Source organism: Puma concolor, chromosome D1 (genome assembly GCF_028749965.1).
Source record: "Puma concolor isolate L17-30 chromosome D1, mPumCon1.1.hap2, whole genome shotgun sequence".
NCBI lineage: Eukaryota > Metazoa > Chordata > Mammalia > Carnivora > Felidae > Puma > Puma concolor.
The window spans coordinates 104,963,002-104,983,597 of record NC_141676.1 but is presented as its reverse complement, the minus strand read 5'-3'; the positions used below and the strand labels follow the sequence as shown (position 1 = coordinate 104,983,597).

The following is a 20,596-nucleotide window of genomic DNA, read 5'->3' as shown; positions in this document are numbered from 1 at the left end:
CTGATTCGAAGGGGCACATGTACCCCAATATTTATAGCAACACTATCAACAATAGTCAAATTATGGAAAGAGCCCAAATGTCCATTGAACGATGACTAAAGAAGATGTGGTATGTATATACAATGTAAGCCCTTATCTTGGTTTGTAACAGCTACTAGAACTCATTTTCCCTCTTATAAATGACAGACTGAAAATACTTTCATTTTTTTACAGAAGTTATGTAATTCATTGTTACTTGTAGTTCTTATTTATTTTTCTTCAGATTTGAAAACTTAGTAATTAATAATTGTGATTTTGATGATTACGTTCAGTCCATAACAAGTTATATTTATTTTCTTTTTATGTTGCTGAGATAGTATTGCCTTTTTTTGAGTTTATTTATTTTAAGAGAGAAAAAGTTAGCATATGTGCATGCACAGGGAAGGAGCAGAGAGAGAGGAGAGAGAGAATCCAAAGCATGCTCCACACCATCAACATGGAGCCCGACATGGGACTTGAACTCGTGAACCATGAGGTCATGACCTGAGCTGAAATCAAGAGTTCCACACCCACCTGACTAAGCCACCCAGGAACCTCTCTGTGTTGCTTTTTAAAATAAATTAATCAAGCCGCGCCTGGGTGGCTCAGCCCATTAAGTGTCCGACTTCAGCTCAGGTCATGATCTCACAGTTTGGGAGTTCGGGCCTCACATCGGGCTCTGTGCTGACAGCTCAGAGCCTGGAGCCTGCTTCGGATTCTCTGTCTCTCTCTCTCTCCCTGCCCCTCCCCTACTTGTGCACTCTCTCTCCATCTCTTTCTCAGATATAAACATTAAAAAAATTTTTTTTAATTTATAAAATAAATTAATCAAGAATGTTGCTTTTGGTATGGAGGATTAAGATCTTAACAAATCTGCTGTCTAACAGATAACAGTTACAAAGTCTGGGCAAAATAAAAAGTACCTGAGGTATCTGGAGCTTGAATAGAGGTTTCAAAAGGGAGTCGTAACATGGCAGAAAGGTCCAACAAAATACTGTGTGCCCCAGTATTTCAGCTTTACTCAGATAATGGACCATAGTCACAACATGACACACGGTGGTTGAAGTGCTAGTGGAAAACCAACCAGGCTTCTGGCCTGAGGAACCAAAAACTAGAGTTTAGGACAAACATGGCAACCCAAAAGAAAGGGAGGGAATTGTGAAGAGGAGAGAGGTAGAGAAAAAGATCCCCAGGTTTTTGTGCAGAGTCTAACCACGTCTCTGGCTGACCCTTCCACCAGCCGCAAAGCACCTCAAAAAGGACAGAAGAAATCAGATGAGCTTTGAGCTGTTGCCTGTGTCCAAAAGAGACAGTTTGCAGTTTGAGTCTCACCAAATTAATTCGCTGCCAAAGCACAAAAACATCGACATTCATTGGAGAAAGAGGTTACACACACACACACACACACACACACACACACACACACACACACACACACACACCCCTCTCCATCCTTTAGACAGAGAATTGAGAGTCTCGGTAAAACATAATATATAAGGGGGCACCTGGGTGGCTCAGTTGGTTAAACATCTGACTTCAGGTCAGGTCATGATGTCACAGTTCATGGGTTCAAGCCCTGCGTTGGGCTCTGTGCTGACAGCTTGGAGCCTGGAGCCTTCTTCCGATTCTGTGTCTCCCTTTCTCTATATCCCAACCCTCCCTCTCTCTTGCTCTCTCTCTCTTTCTCAAAAAAATAAAAAAACATTAAAAACAAACATAATATGTAGGAATACAATCCCAAATTACTTGATATATAAAGAACCAGGAAAATATGACCACTTACCAAGAGAAAAGACAGGCCAGATGAAGATGTTAGAATCCATTAGACAAGAACATTAAAGTGTCTGTGATAACTAAGCTCTGTGAAGTAAAGAAAACCATGCTTGTAGTAAGCAAAATGGAAGAAACTCCACAGAAAATTATAAAACATAATAACAAAATGAAAAAAAAAATCAAGCTTAAACATTCAGTATTTGAAATGAAAAAGTCATTGACTTGGCTTTATAGTAGGGTACGTATTGTGTAAAGGAAAAACTTTCACACTGTCTTGTGGGGTGTATCTATTTAGATGTAACACATGATACACCGGAGCATGGTGATGGCAGGGGCCAGTAAATGGAACCAAATGATTGCATGGTAACTACATTTGATGGGAAAGTGCTGTAGTAACTTGAAAAGTAGACTGTGTGAACAACGTTTATTTTAATTTCTAGTATAACCACTAAAAAGAGTTGTGCAAAAAGTATAGCTAAAAAGCCAATAGGTAATCTTTATTAAAAACCAGAAAAATCCAGGGGTTCCTGGGTGACCTATTCGGTTAAGCATCCAACTTCAGCTCAGGTCATGATCTCGTGGTTTGTGAGTTTGAGGCCTGTGTCAGGTTCTGTGCTGACAGCTTGGAGCCTGGAGCCTGCTTCACATTCTTTGTCACCCATTCTGCCCTCCCTCGCTCGTGCTCTGTCTGTCTCTCTCTCTCTCTCTCTATTTAAAGAATAAATATTTAAAATTTTTAAAAAGTTAAAATCCAAAAGTAGGCAGAAAAGGAGGAGTTTTTTTATTTTTTATTTATTTATTTATTTATTTATTTATTTATTTATTTATTTATTTTTAATTTTTTTTTAACGTTTTATTTATTTTTGAGACAGGGAGAGACAGAGCATGAACAGCGGAGGGTCAGAGAGAGGGAGACACAGAATCTGAAACAGGCTCCAGGCTCTGAGCTGTCAGCACAGAGCCCAACGTGGGGCTCGAACTCCCGGACTGCAAGATCATGACCTGAGCCGAAGTCGGCCACTTAACCGACTGAGCCACCCAGGCGCCCCGGAGGAGTTTTTTTAAAAAAAGAATATGAAATACAAATAATAAAATGGGTAACTTAAATCCAAACGTATCAAAAACTACTTTAAATATTAGTGGATCAAATATTCCAATTAAAAGGCAGACATTAACAAAATGAAATGAAAAAGAAGACCCAAATATGCTACATGTAAGAGATATGCTTTAAATATAAACACACATGTAGGCTGAAAGCAAATAGATGGAAAGAGAAGACATACCATGTGCCATGGATTGAATGTTTATTTCCACACCCCCCCCCCAATTCATATATTGAAATCTTAACCCCCAATTAGGAAGTGAGGCCTTCTGGGGGGTGATTAGGTCATGAAGGTGGAGCCCTCATGATGAAATTAATGCCCTTATTATATATTATGGCCCCAGAGAGTTCTCTAGTCCCCTTTCCATTATATGAGGATACAAGAAGCCAGCAACCTGCAACCCTGAAGAGGTCCCTCACCAGAACTTGATCATGCTTACACCCTGACCTTAGACTTCCAGCCCCGAGAATGGTGAGAAATAAGTTCCTGTTATTTTTAAGCCAACCAGTCTGTGGTATCCTGTTAAAGCATGTAAATAAGCATGGAAAGGCCACAGTGGTTATTAATATCAGACAAAACAGACCTGTGGCAAAGAGTATTATCAGAAACAGGGCCATTTTATAATGATGGATACATGGATTCATCAAGAAGACGTGATACTCGTAAATGTGGGTCAATGTGTATGTGCCTAATAACAGAGCTCCTAAAATGCATGAAGCAAAAATTGAAAGGATAAAAAGAAGAAATGGACAATTCCACAATGGTAGTAGGAGGTTTTAACACCCCACAGGAAGTGGTACAACAAGAGACAGAAAAGAACCGCAAAAATATAACCCAAACAACACTATCTACCACCTTGATCTAATTGTTATTCACGGAATGTTACATCCAACGATGTCAGACTGCACCTTCCTTTCAGTACACATGGTGCTTTTACAACAAATCATATGCTAACCCACAAAACAGCTCTCAATCAAAATAAGATTATTGAAATCATCGAATATGTTCTTTTACCACAACAAAATTAAATTGCAAGTCAAGAACAGTACAGATGGTCCCCAACTTTTGAAGATCCCACTTACAATTTTTCAACCTCACAATGGTGCAAAAGTGATACACATTCATTAGAAACCACTATGAATTTTGAATTTTGATCTTTTCCTGAGCTGCTGCTGTACAGTATGGTTCTCTGTTGTGACACTGGGCAGCAGCTTTGTGCCACCGTGCCCAGTCAGCCACGTGGTCGCCAGGGTCGACGATTGATCCACCTACAACCATTCTATACCCATGCAACCATTCTGGTTTCGGGTTTTCACTTTCAGTATAGTATTGAGTAAATTATATGAGAGATTAAACTTTATTATAAAATAGGCTTTGCGCTAGATGAATTTCTCCCACTGTAGGCTAATGTAAGTGTTGTGAGCCCAGCTAAGGTCAGGTAGGCTAAGCTATTTTGTTTGGTAAGTTAGGTGTATTAAATGCATTTTCTGCTTGATGATATTTTCGGCTTATGATGGGTTCATGGGGATGTAACCTCATCATAAGTCGAGGAAGATCATACAATATCTAGAAAGACATCCCAAATTTTAAAATAAACAACTTACTTCTAAATAATCTGTGGGGCAAGAAAAATCACGAGAGGTTAGAAAATATTTAAGACAGAAAAGTAATGAATATACAATATATCAAAATTTGTGTAATGCCCCTAACCTAGTGCTTAGAGAAAATGCATAGTTTTATTTTGTTTTATTTAAGTATAATAGACACACAATGTTACATTAGTTTCATATGTACAACATAGTGATACAAGAAGTTTATATGTTATGCTGTGTTCACAAGTGTGGCTACTGGTCTGTCCTGATACATCCTGATACATCGCTATTACAATACCATTGACTATGTTCCTTATGCTGTGCCTTTTATTCTGGTGGCTTATTCACTCCATAACTGGAAGCCTGTATCTCCCACTCCTCTTCACCTATTTTGCCCGACCCCCAAACCCACCCATCTGGCAACCATCAGTTCTCTGTATTTACAAGTCTGATTCTGAAATGGCTACATACTGTATGATTCTAACTATATGACATTCTAGAAAAGGTAGACCTTTATAACATTAAAATTCTTTATTGGTTTTGGGGCTCCTAGGTGGTTCAGTTGGTTGAGCATCCAACTTTGGCTCAGGTCATGATCTCAGGGTTCATGGGTTCGAGTCCTGCATCAGGCTCTTTGCTGACAGCTCAGAGCCTGGAGCCTGCTGCAGATTCTGTGTCTCCCTCTCTCTCTGCCCCTCCCCCATTCACACTCTGTCACTTTCTCTCAAAAAATAAATAAACACTAAAAAAATTTTTAAATTCATCTCTTATTTTTTTAATGTTTATTTTTGAGGGAGGGAGGGAGGGGGAGAGAGAGAGAGAGAGAGAATGCATGGGGGAGGGGCAGAGACAGAGAGAGGGAGACACAGAATTGGAAGCAGGCTCCAGGCTCTGAGCTGTCAGCACAGAGCCCGACATGGGGCTCGAACCCACAAACCGTGAGATCATGACCTGAGCTGAAGTCGGACGCTCAACTAACAGAGCCACCCAGACACCCTTATATGGTTTTTAATAATACTTTTTATAACATTTCAGAAGTGGAGAGCCAAGGCTTTCTTTATTTCCACTCTTAGGGAGAAAGAGAAACTACCTCTTCAAACATCACTGAATCACTGGGAAACTTGGGTGCTCCTGGGACCAAGAGTTTGGAGAATTCGGAAGAGTAAGGAAGTAAGCAAAGAGGAATTTGTTGACAATTGCAAGCAAAGTAGAAATAGATTAGATGAATTGGTGTTGGGGAACCTGGAGAGGAATGTTTAGAGCAAAGAAGACAAGAGGCATGAATAGAGGCATGGCATGACTTTCAAGCTGTGGAAACGTGAACAGTAAAGTACGACGGACAATAGGTTGGATGGATGTTCCCTGGAGCTGCAGGTGCAGTGGCTGCCACAAGGCGGTGCTCTGACTACATCTACTTTGGCTTCCACTGTGCTTTTCATTTTCCCACTCCTCTCTCCTCTTTAAGGGCTCTAACTAGAGGTCTGTCACACTCCAGCCATAGTCAGCCAGCCTGTTATTAGTGCCAAGCCATCCTCCTGGAGCAATGACAGTGTAAATTTCAGCAGTGGCAGAAAGGGGACAAATACAGCTGTTGTGCATTTTAGAATAATTGCCACAGACCATTTAGAAACAGCTTTATAATAACGGCACTTATACAGACTTATACAATATTTCCCTTTTCTGTTTTATTCCTCCCTCAACACTTTGCAACATGAATGTGTTAATCCGCTCATCTTGTGAGTCTAGAATTATCTGCTCCCTAATTTTCTTTTCTTTTACTTTATGTCATGTGTTTATGTTTAAAGCGACTGGCCTTTCTTTGGGCAATTAGGATGGTTCAGGTAGAAACCTGTGTTCTGTCTGCTCCCCAGTTTTACAAAAGGAGGCTTGCAGTCCCAGGGAAGATACCATTCGGCCTTTTCCTACCTTATTCCTTCTGCTGGGAGTTCCACTCTTCCTGCCCTCGCCTTTTCCCAACACAAATGCTATTTGTGAAACCCCTCTTCTCACCCCACCCCAAGTCTGGCTCCTCTTTTTGCTTCCATTGTCCCGAGTTCACTTACCAGCTAGCTAGTGTTTATCTCATTGTGTGCTCAGTGTTTCTTATCTATCACCTCTATTCCAAGTTCCTTGAACTTTCTTTATATTCCCCAGTGTCCACCACAACTCCCACATAGTGAGCACATGGATGGCTGGATAAATAAAACAGGCTCCAGCAGGTCAAAGCCCTTGCCCCATCTTGAGTCCGCAGCAGAGTTGGAAATATCCAGAAATTTAGACCCGAACCAGAATATCTTACTGGCTGCTGTGGTTGACCGTGGTCTCTCCACAGAAAAGTTCAAAATGGGCCTAAATGGAGAAGCCCTGGGTCCTGCAGTGCGCCACAGATCCGGAGATGCCCAGAGCTGGCACAGCAAGACTTCAAGGCCCATAATGTGTGCAGAAGGCCTGGACGATGCAGATTACTAAGACCACCTGCCTTACATGGCAGTTGAAGCAGCGTCCTGGAACCGATGTCCTCAGAGGCATGACAAGAAGCAGCAAACCATGTGATCCCATGTTCCTCTAGTTTTTTTTTTTTTGGGCGGGGGGACGGACATCTCTCTCCAGGTGACTGTGAGACCCCTGAATTTTAGCACCCTCTGAGAGATTCAAAGAGGCATGAACTCCCCGTGTCTGGATCCAGTGTGTATCCTTTGCATGGCTTGCTGGCTGGCTCTGGACCAAACCCGCCAAAAGCGATCTTGCTCTGAACCCGAGTCATCGTTCCCGCCCATCCTTTCTGAGATGGTGGAGGAAGGACAGCATATTGGGTATGGTTGTGAAAAAGCTCATCCCTTTTGGTGTGTCCTCTTTCTTGCGTAAACCAAACTTCTTTTCTGCCCGTCTGTTAATTCTTCCCTCCCTCTCTTTGTTCCATCCTCCTTATGTATTTAATGAGTACTCACTAGGTGCCAAGCTCTGTGCTGGAGAAACAAAGATGAATTAGGTACAGTGCTCTACCTTCAAAGAATCCACAGGATTCTGGAAGAGACAGGAAGGTCACAATATACTTGCATAAATGCCATAATGTAGGAGGTATCTGTGAGACCCTGGAAGTTCAAGGGAGTGGGCCATAGCACACTAGCAGGTGTTTGGTAGCCAGCTGGTGGGAGGAGCGCTGACTGGTAGTGTTTGCCGATGTCCGACGTCCGTGTGGCAGACATTCCCATCATGGCTGCTCTCAAGCTACTAACCTGATGTCACTGAACAGAGTTGGGAAGGGATGTACACAGTTGGCCCTTTTGATGCAGTAAGAGCCATTTCTAGTATACCACCATGACTTCCCCCTCTAAGACCCTGAGCAGAGAACCCATTCAAGCTGTACCTGGGTTTCTGACTTACAGAACCATGAGCTCACAAACGAGTTTGGTTTTAAGCTGCTAAGTGTGTAGGAATTTGTTTTGTTGCCATAGAAAACTAAACAGAGCCTATTATACCCTTTTTACAGATGTGAAAACTGAAGCTTAAAAACAGTAAGCAATTTGACCACGGCCATGAGCATCTAGCAAGTGATGGGGCTGGGAGGGCAACTGAGATGTGTCAGATTCCAAAGCCTGGGAAACTTACTCCTGTGTTCCATGACTTCCCATAGAAAACCATGTCACATAGCCAGGAAGGGCCAGGGTCATGGGGGATACTATTCCTCTGTTCCTTCGTCCGTTCGTTCGTTCGTTCATTCGTTCATTTATTCATTCATTCATTTTTAAGGACCAGGAGAAAATGTGCATTATTATTAAAAATGAAATTCTGAGCCAGAAGAAAATCAAATGTTGAGTGCGGCTTTGTACTTGAAGTGGCGTCCCAGTGGTTACCTTGATATTTATTTCAGAGGATAATGCTATAGAGTAAAAGAAGTTTCACAGGGGACTGTACTCATTAAATATTTGATTTCGGCCAGAGTGTCCATTTCTACTTTTCTGCTCCAGCCTGACCAGATGTGCTCAGAAAATGTGGTTTCCCCTGAATATGTACATCTGTCAAAATTCCTGTCAATGTTAGCACAACTGCCAAGAGAGTGAACAAAGAGAGTTAGCGATTAACTTCAAAGAATTTTGTTGGAGAGGAATAAAGATATTTAAGGTCTGTTTTGTGAACTAATTGCATTTGCATATTTATGGGATTTACTGATATAGCAGTAATTAAAAACTATTTAGTAGTCTTAAAGGACACATAACTCAGTTGCTGTTTGCATAATAAACACTTCTTATTATGTTTGCATAATAAAACCTCTCCCCCTCCTCCTTCCAAAAGACACTGGTCCAGCTAAGAGGTGTTGTATCTTACTTGGAAATAATGGAGAGACAAAGTGCAAGGGCTCCTGGGAATGTGGAGATGGGACTTCTGAGAGAAATACATCTCTAGGTAGCCTCTTAGTGACAGGCCTGACCCTAGACTGCATTCAAGAAACAACAGATTCAAACCTCAGATTACTAAGTCTTTTTCTTAGCTGATATTTTAAGAAGGCTGAATGCTTAGCTTCTGACAATTCCATTTTTTTCGTTTTAATACACTGATCTGCTTGAAAGGCCTGAAAGGGGTTCACCTCACATTCATCCTTCCTAAATAGCTTAGAGGGGTGTGGTGAGATCTTTGAGTAATGGATAAAAAGTACTGTATTAATGAGTGAGAAGAGACCATTTTCCTGAAAAATTTCATGAAAAATTAAATTTTCATGAAAAAAAAAATGAACAGGGAAGAGATACCAAATCTAAAGGCACCAAGTAAACAAACTAAATCCAGACAGGACAGTAAGATTGGAAAAACAAATATCTGAGCCATTTGGTGATACAGAGCAAGGCGATCAAGGAAAGATGGGGAAGCGTCTGTGTATAAACTATTTTGAAAACAAGTCAGTCACACAAAACCGTTCCCATCTTGGCAGAATTCATCAGCCAATAAAGAGCTGTAATGGGCAGGATCACCAGACTGTTGTTAAATTAGCTAATGAAGGTTGTAATGTACCTGTATTACACATCATTAGCAGTGGCCTTCCAGTAACAGATGGGTACATGAGGAAGTGAGAAGAAAAGGGAGGGGAAAGCATATCCCAGAAGGTCTGACTTACCATGGCTTGCTAAAATAAAATGTGAGGCAAGAATGTAATGCCGATCATCATCGCGATTAAACCTTTGCATAAAGGGAAGCTTCTGTGTCGCCTTCCCATAAAAAGTGCTAGGTACATAGATATGTCTGTCTGCAGCTTGCTTTTCTCCTCATGGAAAGTTCTGGGACTTTGGTGGCCAGATCAGTCTTTGGTGATCGGATCTCTTGATAAAGCCCCATTTATCTGGCCATCCTCTTTCAAGGATGTTTCTAAACTTTCCATAAGTTTGTATCAAATTTTCACTACCAGGTTACATTTCTTTTTTTTTTTTTTTCTGAAATATTTTCAAATACACAGCAAGACTGGGAGAATAGTAAAATGAATCCCGCCCCCAACCGTTTGAGAGTAGTTTGCCAACATGATGCTCTGTTGCCGGTGAGTGCTTAGAATGTGATTCTTACGAACAAGAACATTACATGATCTCAATTCCATCAAAATCGGGAGTCTCTAGGCCCCCACCTTGGGTTTTGCGAAGTCTCCCCAAGATGTTCTTTGTAACAAAAGGATCCAATCCAGAGTCACACATTGCACCGAGTTGTCATGTCTCCTTAATCGGCTTTATGGGACACGGTTTCTCCGCCTTTCCTCAGCTTCCCTAACCTTGACACTTTTGAAGATTATAAGCTGTTTTGTAGAGTGTCCCACAGTATGGGGTTATCTGGTGTCTCCTTCCAGATAGATCCAAGTTTTGAATTTTTGGCAGGATGATCACAGAAGTGCAGCTGTGTCTTCTCAGTCCCTCCTATCTCATGGCACACAACTCCTGTGATTGGTAACGTTAATTTTCATCATTTGATTAACGTGTTGTCTGCCAGATTTCTCCACGGAAAGTTTTTGTTGTTGTTTTTTTTTTACTCATTCTGATTAATAAGTATGTTGTGTAAGTGTCCTGTTTTTCATCAAACTTTCGCCAGCTAGGTTTTATCAGCCACTGATGTTTTTTGAGTGAATTATGACTATGAAGATTCTGACATTCCTTCTACATGTGTTAGTTGGCATTCTAACTTAAGGAAAAGTCTTCATTTCATTCATTTAAATCAGCATGGACTTGTGGATTCATTTTTTTTTAAATTTTTTAATGTTTATTTTTGAGAGAGAGAGAGAGAGAGAGAGAGAATGAGCGGGGGAGGGGCAGAGAGAGAGGGAGACAAAGAATCTGAAGCAGGCTCCAGGCTCCGAGCTGTCAGCACAGAGCCTGACGTGGGGCTCAAACCTGCCGATCACAAGATCATGACCTGAGCTGAAGCCAGATGCTTAACTGACTGAGCCTCTCAAGCACCCTGTGGATTTGTATTTTATTTTGGGAGATCCTTCAACTAACTATGCCCTTTTAACATGTCTCTATCATTCTTTTATTTTTTAATTATTTTTTAATGTTTATTTTTGAGCGAGAGAGGGAGACGCAGAATCTGAAACAGCTCCAGGCTCTGAGCTGTCAGCACAGAGCCCGACACGGGGCTCGAACCCACAAACCACGAGATCATGACCTGAGCCCAAGACGGATGCTCAACTGACTGAGCCATCCAGGTGCCCCTCCTTGTCATTCTTTTAGCACTTCTTCACTTTGTGACGCAACAAGATGTTCTTGGGTCTTCTCACACATCCCCTGTTCAGCTCCATGTCTTCCTTTTAGGTAAGTGTGTTATTTAGAAACTAAGATCTGGGTGTCGGGTATACTCATTGCTACTGGGGTGTCTTGGCTCCCAGACTCACCAGTGGACAGAGCTTGGGATACAAGTATGTATTAACATCTGTACACACACATTGACATCTGTGTTTATTTTTATATGTAGCCACATGTATTGAAAACCACAAATTCACACTGATGCCTCCAAAACCAACTCAATGCCTCAGGGTTCATCCTAGTTTCCTCCCTTTCCATATTTGTAACTCCTGTCACCAACAGTAGGAAGTCAGTCAGGCTACGTTTTATTGGTAGATGAAAATTAAGGAGACAGCTTCATAGATTGTAAACAAAGGGACTAGATAAATTAGCAGAACAGGGATCAGGTATGTATTTCTCCCCTCGGTTTGCTCTGTGAAACTCATCTCAATCCTATGCCTCTACAATCCCACTCGTATTAAAAAGCAGATAGATGTTGGAAATGGTATGAAATTCAGTTTTTGTTTCTAGAGCATCTAGGGGTCTACCAGTGGCAGATAGAATCATATGGAATTAGGTCGCTTTTTCCTTCATAATGAAGAGTATGGGTGCTCAGTGAAAAGATGTAAGAAAAAATTTATCACATGATGTCCAGCTTTCGTAGCCCTCATCTTCAATCAGCCTAGAAGGATCCTCTCATACATGGTTTACTTTCTGGATTGTATACTCAGTGACAATTTAAGAAGCACCCCCATTTATCAAACATCAACTTTTCTTTTAATTAAAGGAGCTCAGGAAAGACAGAGTGCACTTTCCCCACTGTATTGTTAGCAGCTGTTCTTGATTAGACAATAACAGGGTTCCATTAGCTTTGTGTGATTCAAGAGTCCAATAGCCATTGTCAAATGCTGAAGATGCTCCTGCATAAGTCTGGTTTAGAACAGCTATTTAGGTCTCAATTATTAATGAAATTAGTGTCCTGAATGTCAGCAAGATCATCGCCTTAGGTAAAGGCTGTAAAGGAAACCATATTAGTGTGGAATGTCCCCTCCTTAGGGGCTCCTCTTAGATTACATTTTTCACTTAGCTATCTCTTGTCAGGGAAATTGAAATGTTGGCCACGATCTGATGCTGGGGCAGAACCAAATGGAGAAGTTAAGGGGTATTGCTGTGGCATCAATTCTGAAACATTGTGTGGTGCTGGCGTCGCCTTTGGTCCTGTTCAATGTTTACAAAATAGCACCGGCGAGGACAGCATAAACTGGCAAACAGCAAAGAACGGAGTGAAGAGAGGCCCCTTTGGGAAAAATTGAGTGGTATTCCGTCCCGTAGGCAAGTTTACGTTTCTTCTCTGGGATGTGCCTGGGAACAACGGCAGGTGCAATGGCTCCTCTGTGGCCCTTCATCCTGGTGGCTGCCTCAGGTGGGTCCTTGTAATGATTTTATTTTAGGCATTGAGTATTAACTCTTAGAAGCGAGAGATGATATTTGTCTACATTGTGCTGTATAACTCTTTTCAAGTGTTTGTTTTTATTTATCATCTGTACAACGCCTAGTCCTCTGAAGCTACATGGAGACCTACGATGATAGATCTATATATGTATACGTATATCTACATCTGTATCTTTATCTACATGTATACATACACACAGAGGCACACAGTGGGGCTTTGTACAGGCAGCTGGAAATATGCTCTGAAATGTTAAAACTGTTTGATAAACCCCTGTTTCTCTAGAAATCAGGCTTTCTTGGCAGCAATTTACATTGATAGTCTGGGGCATTCTTTTTCAGATTTGCTTTTATGTCTGAATAATACATTTTTATTATCCAAAATGGTCTTGGCTTCATTGTAAGCTTTTAGTAGACCACAGAAAGAGTCTCTTGGATACAGCATGGCTATAGATGCCCGGATGTCATTTTGATATTAAGGGTTTCATCCAGCTGTACAAAGTCTGTATAGATAATGAGTATATCTCAAAAGACAAGCACTATGAACTTGCGTGTTTTAAGTGTACACTTCCCCTTAAAATGCTTTAGAAACTAAAATATTTTTCCATATTTCTGGAACTGAACTACACTTTTATGGTTCCAGTATTAACAGCACTGAATTGGGCCATTAGAGTTCAGATACAATGGATTCTTAAAGACACATACACATCAAGCAGATCACTTAGGCTGGTGTTTCCCAACACCCCACTTTTTTGAGGGGTCTTGTGGAACTCACATCTAAGAATTTCCATGTTTTAAAATATAACTGGAAGTGGAATCTGTCATTTATGGCAATGAGGAAGGAATTTGGTAGCAAAGCAGCTGGAAATGAGTTTTTCTTGGGTAGAGAAGAAAAATAGCCACTTAGCCTTAAAGTATAAAAATCCTGAATGTTGAACTTCAAGGATAAAATCATTATTTAATTATAAAAATGAAAATAGGAAATTTCATTAAATGCCAGATGAGTTTCTTAGCAGAAAATAATTGTAAACATTAAGGTAAGTAAGATAGAAGGATAAAGGGTAAGGAAAAGAAAGAAATTGTTCTTAACGATATCTCTTTCTAATGTTTAGTATTAAGCTTGATTTTTGTTCTAAATGTGACAGAAAATGTGTTTTAATGGTGTCTAGTAATCCGTACTTGACTATAAATCATACTGGGAACATGTGTTGCAGAAAAATCTGCCCTTTGGAATCTTTGCTGGGTTAATATCAAGATGATTTGTAAATGCAAGAGTACTGAACCAACCACCAATTCAAGGCCACTGCCTGGAGGTGATGTGTGCTGGGGTGAGAGGCCCAGGTTAGGAGACCTGTTTGGTTCCTACTCCACTACTCACCAGCCATGTAACTCTGAAGAAGCCAATTAGTCTCTTAGAGATTCAGTTTTCCTGTAAGTTAAATGTTTCTCTTGTATATTTGTGAAGATCTAATAAGATAACATTGTGAAATTGTAGGGTGCAATGCAAATGTAAGATACTTTTGACCTAAAAACACACACACACACACACACACACACACACACACACACACACACACAGAGAAAATAACAGCGGGCTGTTTCTACCCAGTCATGCACACCATGCAACATGTCAGTCTTCCTTTTGAAGGGTTACTTACTCACTGCTATCCCTAATATTCTGGGGGAGTCAGGTCAGTGTAGTGTCATGATTAAGAGCTTGGGCTTTGGGTCCAGATAACTTGTGTTTAAATTCCAACCTCTTCATCTGCAAGCTGTGGGACTTTGGGTGGTACTAACCTCACTGAGCCTGTAGTCCCTTACCTGTAGCAAAGTGACTCTGCATCGGGCTGTAGGGTACCTATGTCGTAAGGCTGCTGTAAAAGCCAAATGAGATAATCCATGTCAATTGCTCTTAGCACAGTGCCTGGCATATGGCACATATTCAGTCAGATTTGGGAATTCAATAGACCACACACCTAAATCTGAATGTCCTTGTAACCCCTCAGATAGATGTAGAACTCTTTTTTTTTAATAATCCTAGACATGACATACTCACTAAAGCAAGAACATCTCTTTTCATCAGAGTGCCCAGAACACTTTAAGATAGGTGTGAGAGTAATTTGTTAAAACAAGGAAAACGAATAATTCTATTGTATTCTTACCTTAAAAAAAAAAAAAAAGGGGGCGCCTGGGTGGCGCAGTCGGTTAAGCGTCCGGCTTCATCCAGGTCACGATCTCGCGGTCCGTGGGTTCGAGCCCCGCGTCAGGCTCTGGGCTGATGGCTCAGAGCCTGGAGCCTGTTTCCGATTCTGTGTCTCCCTCTCTCTCTGCCCCTCCCCCGTTCATGCTCTGTCTCTCTCTGTCCCACAAATAAATAAAAAAAAACGTTGAAAAAAAAATTAAAAAAAAAAATCTCTCTTCACGTAAAAGTGCTTCATGGCTCAGTCCCCTAACACATTCTACTTTCCAGAAATCTTACAAATAAATTATTAGCATCCACAGAGGCAGTGCTAACAAGGAATCTTTCCTGGGTCTGTGGATCATTTCCATCAGCTCTGTTGAAACATCACTGAACTGAGTCATTTAGTGCTTGTGTGAATGTCACATTAGCTTTCAAGGGGGCATAATTTACTGTTAATTAATGGTCACTTAAATCCTTAATCTCTCTCTTGTAATTGATCTTTCTCCTCAGGCAAATTTGCATTCATAGTAGAAATGTAATTTATTATTTCTTCCTGTTTTGGACAAAGAACTCTGCCCTTATAGTTTATTTCAGCATATTTTCATTTCCTTCTTATTTTTCTTCCTAACATTGCTTGTTTCTCTATTGTTCCTAGTTCTAGATTCCAGAACTTTCTCTTTTTACCCAAAGACTTTGACATGTTCTGGAAACTTATGTTATTCTATAGGGTATCTATGGATTGTTTCCTAGAAAAGATAGCAGAGGGAAAATTTGGGTCTTTATGGGCAGAGGGTGTAGGGAAAACACATTCATTTCTCAGAATTATGCTTTCACTCTATCTCTGATAGTTTCCTGTATTGGAACACGCACATTTCAGTACTTCCCCGACTGGGACTTGAATTGGGAGCTTCCAAGCGAGGTGAAAGTGAAGTTGCCCAAAGCAAAGTTCACAGGAAAAGCACCAAACCAGCTTTGCTTTTATGCACCTGACTTCTCTCCCCTGGGGTACAACAGCAAGAAATGGTCTCAGGTGGAGAGGTTCACAGCACATTTTTTTGACAATCACAGTTCACAAGAACCTTAAAAATGACGCCGATGCAAGCCACCTGCCTTAGTCCTGCATGCCTGAATAGCTGATGCCATTTTAGGCGTCTTCCTGGGTGAATAGTTAGGAAGTTAAACTGCTCATTAGCTTTGCAGCTCTGGTGGTAATGAAAGTGAATATTCCACTGCCCACAACGAGTCTGCAGTTGCACCCCCAGCATCGTTGTTAGCATTTTGGTCACACTGACATTGATAAATCATAGAAATTGCTGCCCATGGTGGCGAGTGACACGACATCATTCATAAAGAAACGGGTAGAAACAGGACTGTCGCACAGAGAGAAGAGATCTCATTTACAGTTTCCTGCTGGACCCTGCACACCTTCAGCGGCTCATCAAAATAACCATCAAAACCACTGAGAGGCGAGGTGAATTCACGCACAGGACACGACAGATAGATTTCACTCACGCGCCGTGGCAGGAGGTGTGCAATTTGCTTCAGTCCAATGACTTAGCGAAGCTTTGAATCCCCCAGGAGCTGGCAGAGCTTGTGAGCAAAATATCTTTTTGCAATTCAGAGGAAGCCCTCGCAAATTTGTCACTTCCAATTGTTGGTGCTCGCTTCCCGGGCTTCCTTTCCCCTGGCCTCCCCTGCCTCAACACCAATCACTGCTCCTCTGCAAATCAGGATTCCCAGGTCATAGAAAATGGTTGTTCTCTGGAACCAGAAAGAATTTTTTCCCAAAGCGGAGATCTCATTTTCTGACAAGCATGTTTTATTTAAAGACAGTTGAGTGCAAAAAGAGATTTTTTTTTTTTTTGAGAAGAAAAGTGTGAATTGTAATCTCATTAATCCCATTATTGAGGAATCCACACAGATCTTTGGGTCCATTGGTTTGTCCATGTTCCTGCTTGGATTTTCTGCTTAACCGTTGAATTGTGAATGGAAAATCAAAAGAAAAATCCAAATAGGACATAACTTGTGGCTGAGTGTATAGGAAGGTTTTTTTCTATGTAGGTGTAGGTGGGGGTGATACAGAAATAAAGGATTCTGTCTCCAAGACGCAAGACTGCTGTGAAAACAGAATTGTAGGTGAAGTTCAGATCCTTGGAGATCAGCTTGGTTTATTTATCTTTACAGTGAGATTTCTCTACTGGGCAGTTAGACCATCAGCTTGCTTTAAATAAGTGTCTGCCAGAAAGCCCACCAGCTGGCTATGAATTTAAGCAGATTGGGGTAAGCTGAAAACTATGTTCTGTTAGGAACCACCAAGTCCTGAACTGTCTGAAATCTTGTAAAGATGCTAAGATGCTAAGTTTTGTTTTTCAGAAATACTAGTTACAGATACACCTCATCCCGGGAATTCTACTCTATATCGTCTCACCAAGCAGCTATTACAGAAATATCACAAGAAAGTGAGGCCAGTTCATGACCGGACTAAGGCCACCACGGTATACCTGGATGTATTTGTCCATGCCGTATTGGATGTGGTAAGGACCATCTTACCCTTTCTGATTCATGTTACCCTTTTGTAAAACTACCTGCTATTTACGCAGGAGCCTAGGAGATGTTTTATCCTTAAGACTCCAGTTGAGCTGGTAGGGAAGTTGCACTAGACTCATGTTAGCAGTAAGCATAAGATAAAATACTTATTAGACACATGCTTTCTAGTCCCCAACTTGCAAGCTGAGACGCAGATAGTCTAGAAATAGGAGTTGCATGGAATTAAGAGTTTTGTTTTAATTTTTTTAATGTTTATTTATTTTCGAGAGAGAGAGAGAGAGACAGGGTGTGAGTTGGGAGGGGCAGAGAAAGGGAGGCACAGAATCCGAAGCAGGCTCCAGGCTCTGAGCTGTCAGCACAGAGCCCAACACAGTGGGGCTCACCACTATAGTGAGTTCACTATTTGAACTCACAAATGGTGAGGTCATGACCTGAGCTGAAGTCAAACACTTGACTGAGCCACTCAGGCGCCCCAAGAGGTTTTAAGAATTATAGTCATACAATAGCCAAAGTATGGAAAGAACTCAAATGTCCACTGACAGATGAATGGATAAAGAAGATGTGGTATATATATACAATGGAATATTACTCGGAAATCAAAAAGAATGAAATCTTGCCATTTGCAACTATGTGGATGGAACTGAAGGGTATCATGCTAAGCGAAATTAGTCAGAGAAAGACAAATATCATATGACTTCACTTGTGTGTGGAATTTAAGATACAAAACAGATGACCATAAGGGAAGGGAAGCAAAAATAATATAAAAACAAGGAGGGGGACAAAATGTAAGAGACTCTTGAATACAGAGAACAAACTGAGGGTTGCTGGAGGGGTTGTGGGTGGGGGATGGGCTAAATGGGCAAGGGGCATTAAGGAAGACACTTGTTGGCATGAGCCCTGAGTGTTATACATAGGAGATGAATCACTGAAATCTACTCCTGAAATCACTATTGCACTATATGCTAACTAACTTGGGTGTGGATTAATTAATTAAATTAAAAAAAAAAAAAAGAATGGTGGTCATAGATCAGTATACATATTTTATGAGTTTGCTGACACCAAAAATAGCAATAGGTGTGTTTTTTCCCCATGGCTCATGTTTTTTAGTGACAGTGGTCGATTTACGAAAACATCTATCACTTATTTTAAAAAAAATTTTAATGTTACTTTTGAGAGAGAGAGCACAAGCGGGAGAGGGGCAGAGAGAGGGGGAGACACAGAATTCGAAGCAGGCTTCACGCTCTGAGCTGTCAGCACAGAGCCCAATGAGGGGTTTGAACTCACAAACTGTGAATCATGACCTGAGCCGAAGTCGGACGTCTAACTGAGCCACCCAGGCGCCCTTACATCTACCACTTATTGCCTGAAATTGAGGAAAAGAAAAAAGTGCCCTGGTGTCTTGAGTTTCTACCTAACGTATTTGATAAGGATGGTGAGGGAAGTTTGTGTATAAAACTGTCTCTCCTTCTATATCTAAAGAGTGGGTTGTTGCAGGAATCAAATGAGAGAATTCATGGAAAGCAGTTAGCAGAGGTCTCAGTACACCCTCAGTAAATGGTGGCTTACCCCTGCTCCTCTCTCTTCTTAATTACAAAATTTCCAGTATCAATAGGTCCCAGATTTATTTTGATTTTTCTTATGATCAGATCTTACTGGGCTTGTTTGTTAATATAGTTTAATATTTTTTTCAAGTTACTGCTCAAACTTTTTTTTCTAATTAAGGTATAACATACATATGTGGAAATGCATGGATCTTAAGTGCACAGTCCAATGAGTTCTGGTAATTGGGTGTACCCGTAGAATCCACACCCCTGTTAATATAACAGACCTTTCCATCGCCCCAGGAAGGTCCCTCATTGCCTGCCTGCCCAGTCAGTTCCCATCCCGTCTACCCACAGAGACAACTGCTGTTCTGATTTCTTTCACCATAGATTATTTTTGCCAGTTCTAGAATTTCATTGAATGAAATTTTATTGTGTTGTCCTCTATTGTGTCTGGAGGTTTTCACTCAGCATCATGTTTTTGAGGTTCACTCATGTTGTGTATATCAGTAGTTTTTCTCTTCTTCTTTCGTTTTTTAAAAATTTTTTTATTTACTTTTGAGAGAGGTAGTGCAAGAGGGCACCAGAGGATCCGAAGCAGTGTCTGCGCAGTCTGACAGCAAGCAGTGAGCCCGAGGTGGGGCTGGAACTCAAAAATTGTGAGATCATGACCTGAGCCGAAATGAAGAGTCGGGCACTTAACTGACTGAGCCACCCAGGTGCCCCTAATGGAGTCCATTTTAAACCGGCTCGTTAGGGGGCGCCTGGGTGGCTCAGTTGGTTGAGCGTCCGACTTCAGCCCGTGTCGTGATCTCACGGTTCATGAGTTCGAGCCCCGCGTCAGGCTCTGTGCTGACGGCTTGGAGCCTGGACCCTGTTTCAGATTCTGTGTCTCCCTCTCTCTTCCCCGCTCATGCTCTGTCTCTCAAAATTGAATAAACATTAAAAAAAAAATTAAAAAAAAAAATAAACCAGCTCATTAGTTGTGGTTAGTGCTTCCTAGGTCCTAGGACATCTTCGCTACTCCCAAGTTCACAGACATCATTTTCCTGTATTTTCTGTCAGAAGATTTACACCTCCTTACCTTTAGTTCTATGATCTATTAAGAATTAATCTGTGTGATGGTGTGTGATATAGATCAAGGTTTTTATCATTGTTTTTGTGTTTTGGTTTGGTTTGGGTTTTTGCATTTAAACAGGAGTTGTTTCAGCCTTGTTTTTTCCCCCATTGAATTGCTTGATGCCTTGACTGAAAATTAAATTGACTGGTAAGTGTCAGGCTCTTTCTCTTGAAATCAGGCAGTGTAAGTCCTTGGACTTTGTTCTTCATTTTTGAGATAGCTTTTTAGGACCTTTGCATTTCTACATAAATTTTACACTCAGCTTGTCAGTTTCTATTTTTTAAAAAAACTGCTGGGAGTTTGTTTAGAATGATATGGCATCTACAGAGTAATTTACGGAAGAATTAACATTTTAATAATATTAAATATTATTCTAGTCCTTGAATATATTATGTTGTTCCATTTATTTGGGTCTTCAACAGTGTTTTATAATTTTCAATGTAGAAGCTTTACACATATTTCTATTAAATGTATCCCAAAGTATTTTTGATGCTGCTATAAATGTTACTTGAAATTTTTTAA

General features: G+C 40.9%; 1 protein-coding gene across 1 annotated transcript in view; it reads left to right on the top strand.

The window, feature by feature from the left end:
- Nucleotides 1-20,596, top strand: part of HTR3B (5-hydroxytryptamine receptor 3B) — a 54,499-nt gene that overhangs the window by 8,163 nt on the left and 25,740 nt on the right. Inside the window, 3 exon segments of the mRNA XM_086679079.1 lie at nt 12,568-12,658; nt 13,899-14,012; nt 17,240-17,400. Of these exon segments, the coding sequence (XP_086535205.1) occupies nt 12,592-12,658; nt 13,899-14,012; nt 17,240-17,400 (342 nt within the window). The 5' untranslated portion in view covers nt 12,568-12,591.